The sequence below is a fragment of the Lithobates pipiens genome, unplaced genomic scaffold, assembly GCF_037356315.1.
Source record: "Lithobates pipiens isolate NorthernLeopardFrog02 unplaced genomic scaffold, aLitPip1_a1.2 Scaffold_23, whole genome shotgun sequence".
Taxonomy (NCBI): domain Eukaryota; kingdom Metazoa; phylum Chordata; class Amphibia; order Anura; family Ranidae; genus Lithobates; species Lithobates pipiens.
This window is the reverse complement of record NW_027507785.1, coordinates 5,956,462-5,967,308: the sequence shown is the minus strand read 5'-3', so window position 1 is coordinate 5,967,308 and position 10,847 is coordinate 5,956,462. Positions and strand designations below refer to the sequence as shown.

The following is a 10,847-nucleotide window of genomic DNA, read 5'->3' as shown; positions in this document are numbered from 1 at the left end:
ATTCCTATACTGACCACTACACTAGCCTACCTGATCTCTACACTGACCACTACACTAGCCTACCTGATCCCTACACTGACCACTACACTAGCCTACCTGATCCCTACACTGACCACTACACTAGCCTACCTGATCCCTACACTGACCACTACACTAGCCTACCTGATCCCTACACTGACCACTACACTAACCTACCTGATTCCTACACTGACCAACCTGATTCCTAAACTGACCACTACACTAACCTACCTGATTCCTACACTGACCCCTACACTAACCTACCTGATTCCTACACTGACCCCTACACTAACCTACCTGATTCCTACACTGACCAACCTGATTCCTAAACTGACCACTACACTAGCCTACCTGATCCCTACACTGACCACTACACTAACCTACCTGATTCCTACACTGACCCCTACACTGACCAACCTGATTCCTAAACTGACCACTACACTAGCCTACCTGATCCCTACACTGACCACTACACTAGCCTACCTGATCCCTACACTGACCACTACACTAGCCTACCTGATCCCTAAACTGACCACTACACTAGCATACCTGATCCCTACACTGACCACTACACTAGCCTACCTGATCCCTAAACTGACCACTACACTAGCCTACCTGATCCCTAAACTGACCACTACACTAGCCTACCTGATCCCTACACTGACCACTACACTAACCTACCTGATTCCTACACTGACCCTTACACTAACCTACCTGATTCCTACACTGACCAACCTGATTCCTAAACTGACCACTACACTAGCCTACCTGATCCCTACACTGACCACTACACTAGCCTACCTGATCCCTAAACTGACCACTACACTAGCCTACCTGATCCCTACACTGACCACTACACTAGCCTACCTGATCCCTACACTGACCACTACACTAACCTACCTGATTCCTACACTGACCCTTACACTAACCTACCTGATTCCTACACTGACCAACCTGATTCCTAAACTGACCACTACACTAGCCTACCTGATCCCTACACTGACCACTACACTAGCCTACCTGATCCCTAAACTGACCACTACGCTAACCTACCTGATTCCTACACTGACCACTGCACTGACCTACTTTATTCCTACTTCCTGCACTACTTGCACTCCCCCCACACATTTACAGAGTAGATTGTTTGATTTTGCTCATGGCCTCCATTGAAGCAGGGCTCTCCCCAAGCACCGGATACTGTTCTGGAGTCCCACCACTTGGCCGCTCCTCAGTATCCCCTGCCGAGAGCTGCTCCAACAGCCGCTGTACACTCTGCAGCTCCCCTCCCCCTGCCATTCTCACACACACACAGACCACCCACACCAGAGGGATCATGGGGGACATGCTGGACCTGGGTGGGGTGGAAGAATTGCTGCAGAGCAATGTCCGGGAGTCAGGACATGCTTCATCAGAGGTGTTGGGGGCCAGGAAAGACATGCTGCACATGGTCACAACACAGCACACTCGGGGGGGCACAGTAATAATTTTCTGCCCCCCTAAATGTTGCACCCAGGATAAGAGTACCAGTTGCCCCCCCCCCATGCTACGCCACTGCAATCCGGGGACAAAACCAGGGACAGACCTGGTTTGGAGACGTTGCCCTCAGTCCTGGAACTGTCCCTGGAAACCAGGGATGTTTAGTCACCCTATTCCAGGTTCATTACTCACAATAGCTAATGTAGCTAATCAAGCACAGCGTGAGCTTGATTAGCTGTATCCTTGGCTAATCTAGCTGCTGTGAACTAGGAAGCGATCTAACACATGTCACTTCCAGGTTCAATGAATGAATGTTCACTGATCACCTCCTGATCACTTGAATGCGGTTGTTTAATGCAGTCCTGGGCTCCCTGGAGCACTGGGAGAAGATGGAGGACCACCACAGGCACCAGTGAGGGGGGAGGGGGGGGCGGCACCTCTGGAGCCCTGTAAAGTGATCTGGTGACTTTAAAGCCACCTGGATCATCTTTACCATACAGCCCCTCGCTGGCTGTAGTCCTTTTAAAAAAAAATGAAGGAAAACAAAGCACTTTTAAGTAATAAAAGGTCACACACAGCGAGATGTGCGTTTTACCGCCGTGCCCACCAGTGTGCGCTGGAAGCGCCATGTTTGAGGATGGCGGGGGGGATAATGATTCTTCCCCTCTGTAATGATTTCCTTACCATTTTCCCCAGAACACCGTCCAACCCGCTGCCCGACCGACCGGCCAAACAGGTTCCCAAGGTGTGTTCAGTGAAAGTCAGATTCATTTCTGATGACGTTTTCACCCGATCCCCGCGTCTCCATTTTATAGACTTTCCCTAAAACCGGCTTATTGCAGAGCAGGCAGCACAGTCAGCGACACCGCGAAACAACCCAATCAGTGAGCTCTATATAATGTGTATTAGAGAGGAACCGTTCCCGGGTCTGTACACCCGCTGTGCCCATTATGAGGGGTTCCCACCATCCCTGTGCTGAGTTCTCGGATCTGTACACCCGCTGTGCCCATTATGAGGGGTTCCCACCATCCCTGTGCTGAGTTCCCGGGTCTGAACACCAGCTGTGCCCATTATGAGGGGTTCCCACCATCCCTGTGCTGAGTTCCGGGTCTGTACACCTGCTGTGCCCATTATGAGGGGTGCCCACCATCCCTGTACTGAGTTTCTGGGTCTGTACACCTGCTGTGCCCATTATGAGGGGTTCCCACCATCCCTGTACTGAGTTTCTGGGTCTGTACACCCACTGTGCCCATTATGAGGGGTTCCCACCATCCCTGTGCTGAGTTCCTGGGTCTGTACACCCGCTGTGCCCATTATGAGGGGTTCCCACCATCCCTGTGCTGAGTTCCCGGGTCTGTACACCCGCTGTACCCATTATGAGGGGTTCCCACCATCCCTGTGCTGAGTTCCCGGGTCTGTACACCTGCTGTGCCCATTATGAGGGGTTCCCACCATCCCTGTACTGAGTTTCTGGGTCTGTACACCCGCTGTGCCCATTATGAGGGGTTCTCACCATCCCTGTGCTGAGTTCCCGGGTCTGTACACCCGCTGTGCCCATTATGAGGGGTTCCCACCATCCCTGTGGTGAGTTCCCGGGGTGAGGGGTGCCCACCATCCCTGTGCTGAGTTCCCGGGTCTGTACACCCGCTGTACCCATTATGAGGGGTTCCCACCATCCCTGTGCTGAGTTCTCGGATCTGTACACCCGCTGTGCCCATTATGAGGGGTTCCCACCATCCCTGTGCTGAGTTCCTGGGTCTGTACACCCGCTGTGCCCATTATGAGGGGTTCCCACCATCCCTGTGCTGAGTTCTCGGATCTGTACACCCGCTGTGCCCATTATGAGGGGTTCCCACCATCCCTGTGCTGAGTTCCCGGGTCTGAACACCAGCTGTGCCCATTATGAGGGGTTCCCACCATCCCTGTGCTGAGTTCCGGGTCTGTACACCTGCTGTGCCCATTATGAGGGGTGCCCACCATCCCTGTACTGAGTTTCTGGGTCTGTACACCTGCTGTGCCCATTATGAGGGGTTCCCACCATCCCTGTACTGAGTTTCTGGGTCTGTACACCCACTGTGCCCATTATGAGGGGTTCCCACCATCCCTGTGCTGAGTTCCTGGGTCTGTACACCCGCTGTGCCCATTATGAGGGGTTCCCACCATCCCTGTGCTGAGTTCCCGGGTCTGTACACCCGCTGTACCCATTATGAGGGGTTCCCACCATCCCTGTGCTGAGTTCCCGGGTCTGTACACCTGCTGTGCCTATTATGAGGGGTTCCCACCATCCCTGTACTGAGTTTCTGGGTCTGTACACCCGCTGTGCCCATTATGAGGGGTTCTCACCATCCCTGTGCTGAGTTCCCGGGTCTGTACACCCGCTGTGCCCATTATGAGGGGTTCCCACCATCCCTGTGGTGAGTTCCCGGGGTGAGGGGTGCCCACCATCCCTGTGCTGAGTTCCCGGGTCTGTACACCCGCTGTGCCCATTATGAGGGGTTCCCACCATCCCTGTGGTGAGTTCCCGGGGTGAGGGGTGCCCACCATCCCTGTGCTGAGTTCCCGGGTCTGTACACCCGCTGTGCCCATTATGAGGGGTTCTCACCATCCCTGTGCTGAGTTCCGGGTCTGTACACCTGCTGTGCCCATTATGAGGGGTTCCCACCATCCCTGTGCTGAGTTCCCGGGTCTGTACACCCGCTGTGCCCATTATGAGGGGTTCTCACCATCCCTGTGCTGAGTTCCGGGTCTGTACACCTGCTGTGCCCATTATGAGGGGTTCCCACCATCCCTGTGCTGAGTTCCCGGGTCTGTACACCCGCTGTGCCCATTATGAGGGGTTCTCACCATCCCTGTGCTGAGTTCCGGGTCTGTACACCTGCTGTGCCCATTATGAGGGGTGTGTTCCTGTATTCCTTTTTTTTTTTTTTGCGTTCCTGTATTCCTTTTCTTTTTGCGTTCCTGTATTCCTTATTTTTTTGTTGCGTTCCTGTATTCCCTTTTTTTTGTGTTCCTGTATTCCCTTTTTTTTTTTTTGGGAATGTTTTCGCACATTTACATGCAAAAAAAAAAAAAGCGTTGCCGCAATTTTTTTCTTCATTTCTCTGCACCAAAATGCGTGCGGGCTGCGGTACCGTGCGTTTTCGGGTGCTTCCTAAGAATTAATGGCGGCCTTTACGCATCTGCGCATAAGGGGAGGAGGGGGGGTATACGAGAAAACGTGTGAATTTTCGCACGCGTTCCCGCACCGCACCTGTTGTGAACAAGCCCTAAGGGGGAACCTCCAAGTGTTTTTATTTTATTTTTTTTATTTTTTTTTAATTTTTTTTGTGTCTTTTTTTTTTTGTTCTTATTTTATTTTTTGTTCTTTTTTTATTTTTATTTTTTTTTATAACGTGTACTGTCGCTTTAATTTTTTATATTTCAGGGGATCCCCCGTGATGTCATCCGTTGTCATAAAACGACCTTTTATGGTTAATGATGTCACTCGGGGATCCCCCCCAGGATTTTAGATCATTTTAATGCGGCAGATTTATCGCATTTTGGTAGATGTTGCTCTTCGGGGGAACGGGATCTGTTGGGGGGTGTATTTCGTCGAAGGGCGATCCCCCACCGGTACAGGGAGGAGGAGGACGAGGAGAAAAGCTGTCGGTTTGTAGGACCCAGCAGCCGGTAGATGTGACCCGGGGAGGGAGGGGGGGGGGGGGGGTGTGCGCAATGTGGGAGGGGATCCCTCTGTGTACATAGAGATCCTCATATATTCATTTCTCCCATCCTCGCTCATTCTTCCTCGCTCAGCATCCTCACCTTGGTCCTTCGAAACGCTGTAGGACGCCCACCTTCCAACGTCGTGCAACCCCCCCCCACCCCCACCCCTACCTTCCCAGGTAGACGGAGCCAGCCGGTGACGGAGCCGCGCTGGGAGGAGACCTGCTGCACCTGTCTGGCTGGTAGAACCAGATCCGCCACCCCTGGGCAGCCATATGGATGTGCTGGAGGGGGGGAGCCACTGAGACTTCGGTGACTAAGCTTGTGCAGCGTGAGGGGCCCCTCGCTCTGACCCCCACCACCACCACCACCGTCACCACCGTCAAAAACCTTCATCCCTAGCATCGTCACCTCCACCGCCAACATCTCCACCGCCAACATCTCCGCCGCCAACGTCTCCACCGCCGCCCACCACCACCACCACCCCGCCACCATGTCCAGGGAGTGCGTCCAGATCCCAGATGACCGGGACTTTCGCAACTTCAGGACGGAGTGCGACTCGGAGGCCGGCTGGACCTTGACGTATAACAAGTCCGGGATCACCGTGTGGGTGCAGATCCTGGAGGAGGAGCGGGCCCTGCACAAGATCAAGGTGAGGCGGCAAGGTGATCGGCAAGGGGAGGGCACCCGTTCTCGACCACCCAAAAAATGGCGGGGGGGGTCATAAAACGGGACACCTGTGTTGAGAAGCCTGGTCTCTACCACCAAAAAGGGTTGGGGGGGTTCTAAAACGGGACATCTGTGTGAGTAGCCTTGTCTGTACCACCAAAAAGGGGGGGGGGGGGGATCATGAATTGGGACACCTGTGTGAGAAGCCTCATCTTTACCACCAAAAGGGTTGGGGGGGGGGGGTCCTAAAATGGGACACCTGTGTGAGAAGCCTGGTCTCTACCACCAAAAGGGTTGGGGGGGGGGGGGGGGTTCTAAAACGGGACACCTGTGTGAGAAGCCTTTTCTCTACACTCAAAAAGGGGGTCATAAATCAGGACACCTGTGTGAGAAGCCTCATCTTTACCACCAAAAAGGGGAGGGGGATCATTAAACGGGACACGGGGTATGGTAGGTGCGCTGTGAGTACAAGGTATGTGCGGGTAGTTGTGGGGTGGGTAGAAGGTATGTGCAGGGTAGGTGCGGGGTTGGTACAAGATATGTGCAGGGTGGGTACAAGGCATGTGCGGGGTGGGTACAAGGCATGTGCGGGGTGGGTACAAGGCATGTGCGGGGTGGGTACAAGGCATGTGCGGGGTGGGTACAAGGTATGTGCGGGGTGGGTACAAGGTACAACTTGCAGGGTGGGTAGAAGGTAGGTGCGAGGTGGGTACAAGGTAGGTGCGGGGTATGTGTGGGGTGGGTAGAAGGTAGGTGCGGGGTTGGTACAAGGTAGGTGTGGGTTGGGTACAAGGTAGGTGCGGTGTATGTGCAAGGTGGGTACAAGGTATGTACGGGGTGGGTACATAGTAGGTGTGGGGTAGGTGTGAGGTGGGTACAAGGTAGGTGTGAGGTGGGTACATGGTAGGTGCAAAGTAGGTGCGGTGTATGTGCGAGGTGGGTACAAGGTAGGTGCGGGGTTGGTACAAGGTAGGTGCAGTGTATGTGCGAGGTGGGTACAAGGTAGGTGCGGGGTATGTGTGGGGTGGGTACAAGGTAGGTGCGGGGTTGGTACAAGGTAGGTGCGGTGTATGTGCGAGGTGGGTACAAGGTATGTACAGGGTGGGTACATGGTAGGTGTGAGGTGGGTACAAGGTAGGTGCGAGGTGGGTACAAGGTATGTACGGGGTGGGTACATGGTAGGTGCAGGGTAGGTGCGCGGTGGGTACAAGGTAGGTGCGAGGTGGGTACAAGGTAAGTGCGAGGTGGGTACAAGGTAAGTGCGAGGTGGGTACAAGGTAGGTGTGGGGTAGGTACAAGGTATGTGCGGGGTAGGTACAGTGTAAGATATGTACAGGGACCCCTAGTGGTTACACTGAGTCCTCGTGTTACAATGTATCTATTAATAGTATCAGGAACTGCAGCAGATTAAAGTTCCTACTAGTAACACGCTGAATACAGTGAATGGGATGTTCTGTATATACAGGGAGTGAGATGTATATAGGGAGTGAGATGTATACAGGGAGTATACAGGGAGTGAGATGTATATAGGGAGTGAGATGTATACAGGGAGTATACAGGGAGTGAGATGTATATAGGGAGTGAGATGTATACAGGGAGTGAGATGTATACAGGGAGTGAGATGTATACAGGGAGTGAGATGTATATAGGGAGTGAGATGTATACAGGGAGTATACAGGGAGTGAGATGTATATAGGGAGTGAGATGTATACAGGGAGTGAGATGTATATAGGGAGTGAGATGTATACAGGGAGTGAGATGTATATAGGGAGTGAGATGTATATAGGGAGTGAGATGTATATAGGGAGTGAGATGTATACAGGGAGTGAGATGTATACAGGGAGTGAGATGTATACAGGGAGTGAGATGTATATAGGGAGTGAGATGTATACAGGGAGTGAGATGTATACAGGGAGTGAGATGTATATAGGGAGTGAGATGTATACAGGGAGTATACAGGGAGTGAGATGTATATAGGGAGTGAGATGTATACAGGGAGTGAGATGTATATAGGGAGTGAGATGTATACAGGGAGTGAGATGTATATAGGGAGTGAGATGTATATAGGGAGTGAGATGTATACAGGGAGTGAGATGTATACAGGGAGTGAGATGTATACAGGGAGTGAGATGTATACAGGGAGTGAGATGTATACAGGGAGTGAGATGTATACAGGGAGTGAGATGTATACAGGGAGTGAGATGTATACAGGGAGTGAGATGTATATAGGGAGTGAGATGTATACAGGGAGTGAGATGTATATAGGGAGTGAGATGTATATAGGGAGTGAGATGTATACAGGGAGTGAGATGTATACAGGGAGTGAGATGTATATAGGGAGTGAGATGTATACAGGGAGTGAGATGTATACAGGGAGTGAGATGTATATAGGGAGTGAGATGTATACAGGGAGTGAGATGTATATAGGGAGTGAGATGTATATAGGGAGTGAGATGTATACAGGGAGTGAGATGTATATAGGGAGTGAGATGTATATAGGGAGTGAGATGTATACAGGGAGTGAGATGTATACAGGGAGTGAGATGTATACAGGGAGTGAGATGTATACAGGGAGTGAGATGTATACAGGGAGTGAGATGTATACAGGGAGTGAGATGTATACAGGGAGTGAGATGTATATAGGGAGTGAGATGTATATAGGGAGTGAGATGTATACAGGGAGTGAGATGTATACAGGGAGTGAGATGTATATAGGGAGTGAGATGTATACAGGGAGTGAGATGTATATAGGGAGTGAGATGTATATAGGGAGTGAGATGTATACAGGGAGTGAGATGTATATAGGGAGTGAGATGTATACAGGGAGTGAGATGTATATAGGGAGTGAGATGTATATAGGGAGTGAGATGTATACAGGGAGTGAGATGTATATAGGGAGTGAGATGTATATAGGGAGTGAGATGTATACAGGGAGTGAGATGTATACAGGGAGTGAGATGTATATAGGGAGTGAGATGTATATAGGGAGTGAGATGTATACAGGGAGTGAGATGTATACAGGGAGTGAGATGTATATAGGGAGTGAGATGTATATAGGGAGTGAGATGTATATAGGGAGTGAGATGTATACAGGGAGTGAGATGTATATAGGGAGTGAGATGTATACAGGGAGTGAGATGTATACAGGGAGTGAGATGTATATACGGGGAGTATTATGGATATGAAGGGAACAAGATGTAAGGAATAGGATCTACACTCACCGGACAATTTATTAGGTCCCCCTCGCTAGTACCAGGTTGGAGCCCCTTTTCCCTTCATTCTTGGTGGCATAGATACAACAAGCTGTTAGTGTAGCGCCAGTCTTATGGGGCAGACTGGGCTGAGAGGCAGATTAGTCTAGCGCCCCCATAAAGCACGCCCCATAGACACACAGGAAGTGAGAGGAAATCTATGCAAAGTAAGGGGCTCCATTGCCCCCCCCCCCCCAGGCCCTCAGAACTAGTGTCCCCACTCGAAAATTTCAGGGCGGGTCTTAAACAGCAAGGGGTGTGACCTTGACAGGAAGGGGTGGGTCATATTTAAATGAGGGGGTGCACAAGTTTAGTCAGGCCTAGGGCAGCACAAAACCTAAATACTCTACTGCCTGCATGAGCCGTGTTGTAGTATTCCCCTCATTGATGGGCCTATAAAATGCGATGATGACATGTAGCACAGGGCGGGGGTCTCCAGAGAAATAACAGAAAAAGCGCTTCCCCAGAACAGTCCTCCATATCATCCAGCCAGTCCTCACCACCTCTCTTTATTAGGAGCACTGTAGAGGAAAAGGATCGGTGAAATCTCATTGGTGGATATGCCGTGTGATAATTGTTGGTAGTGATAGAGAGGAGGAAAACGCTGCTGTGACATCACCGCGCTGCCTCTCCCCCTCGTCCAATCAGAGAACACTTTACGATTACTGAGAGCGGAAAGCATTCTGTGGATGGTGCCATTTGTGACATCACAGGGCCCGACCTGCTGCAGCGGGACCCAGAGTACACACAACCCTCACATGTATGACACCCGGGGGAGCCTCTGACTCCCTTCCGGAGGTTTCCGTCATTCAACGGCCTACAATAAATGACAGCTGCGGCACACAAATCATATACAAAGCACGCCACTTCAAGCGGAGTTTAATTCTAAGAAGATGGGGGTTGTCGGTAGAAGAAACCTGCAAAGTCCGTTCTGCCCAAAAAAAAAAAAAAACGTCTTCCTCTTAGCTGTGTATGGAGCATGCATCGTGTTCGCTCTCAGCTCATTCCCGGCATCTGTAATAGGCTGAGGACAATGTAATGCGCATGTGCAGGATAAGAACTCAGCTCACCTATAAAAGCACAAATGAATGCGGCTTTGTATTCATTGCATGGATTGAATTACATACAAGCAGTGCAAGTATCTGCCTCCTGCAGTTCCTGTAACCAGCCGGCATGCTGATCAGAGGAGAGAGCAGAGTGACCAGGAGATGGGCTCATCGGTCAGACGCTTCTCCTTTCACTATCCAATCACAGGCTTGGGGGGGAGGGACAAGACCTGTAAGTGCAACTGAACTGCAGTAGGAAATAGTCAGGTCTCCTGTCTTGCCAGACAAAGCTGTGCTATGTAGCTGAGCTGTGTAAATCTCAGGACTGGATGTACAGAAAAGTAAACCCTTAGGCGCTGATCTATGTCTTTCATCTGTGTGTTTCCCTGCTTGATTGAAGTGCGCAGTGTTATTGAGATGCCAAAGAAAATAAAAGGATAGCGGCATTGCGGCACCTCTCCATCCACCACGAGAAAGACTAAAATAGCCGCATTCCATTCAACCTCCACCCAACCGGTGATGTGCGGCATTTATAGGAGGCCAACAATCCAAGCCGGAGCCTTGGGACATAAGTGAACTCCTCATAATGGGCACAGCGGGTGTACAGACCCGGGAACTCAGCACAGGGATGGTGGGAACCCCTCATAATGGGCACAGCGGGTGTACAGACCCGGGAACTCAG

The 10,847-nt window shown here is 51.2% G+C and overlaps 1 protein-coding gene across 1 annotated transcript in view; it reads left to right on the top strand.

Moving 5' to 3' along the window:
* Positions 1–5,256: 5,256 nt before the first annotated feature.
* STARD10 (StAR related lipid transfer domain containing 10) overlaps positions 5,257–10,847 on the top strand; it is a 93,871-nt gene continuing 88,280 nt past the window's right edge. Inside the window, exon 1 of the mRNA XM_077451122.1 lies at positions 5,257–5,851. Within this exon, the coding sequence (XP_077307248.1) occupies positions 5,693–5,851 (159 nt within the window). The 5' untranslated portion in view covers positions 5,257–5,692. The remainder of the gene's footprint in view (positions 5,852–10,847) is intronic.